At 64.8% G+C, this 560-nt stretch overlaps 1 protein-coding gene across 1 annotated transcript in view; it reads left to right on the top strand.

Moving 5' to 3' along the window:
• The window catches only part of H696_00043 (hypothetical protein), a 2836-nt gene that overhangs the window by 529 nt on the left and 1747 nt on the right, over positions 1-560 (top strand). Inside the window, exon 2 of the mRNA XM_009493877.1 lies at positions 77-491. Coding sequence (XP_009492152.1) covers positions 86-491 — 406 coding nt within the window. The 5' untranslated portion in view covers positions 77-85. The remainder of the gene's footprint in view (positions 1-76; positions 492-560) is intronic.

The raw sequence follows: 560 nt of genomic DNA on the forward strand, positions 1-560 counted from the left end.
CCCCCCCCCCCCCCCCCGGTGCCCTTCTGACATCCTCCCCTCTCCAAACAACACCTCGCCCCTCCTTCCCCCACAGACACCTATCATGGCTTTCGTTGATATGATTTCGGCGCTCGCCTCCAGCGCCGGGTCCGACAACCCCATGTCCCCGTACCTGTGGATTGTGATCGTCGGTGGTATTGCCTCCGTCATCATGGCCTTCGGTATGGGTGCCAACGACGTGGCCAACACCTTCGGCCCCTCGGTCGGCGCCAAGACCCTCACCCTCAAGCAGGCCGTCATGTTCGCTTCGGTCTTCGAGTTCACCGGTTCCGTGCTCATGGGCGGTGCCGTCGTCGACACCGTGTCCCGCGGTATCGCCGATCCCGAGATGTTCGCCGACACCCCGGAGGTGTTGATGCTCGGTATGTTCACGTCCCTCGTCGCCGCCGGTATCTGGCTCCTGCTGGCCACCTCCCTGTCGCTCTCCGTCTCGACCACCCACTCCGTCAGTACGTGTTCACCAGGCGGGGCCTCCTCCTCCCCCCCTTCCCATGCTCGCATTCGATGTGCCCCCCCCC

Source organism: Fonticula alba (genome assembly GCF_000388065.1).
Source record: "Fonticula alba strain ATCC 38817 unplaced genomic scaffold supercont2.1, whole genome shotgun sequence".
In the NCBI taxonomy this organism is placed as follows: Eukaryota; order Rotosphaerida; family Fonticulaceae; genus Fonticula; species Fonticula alba.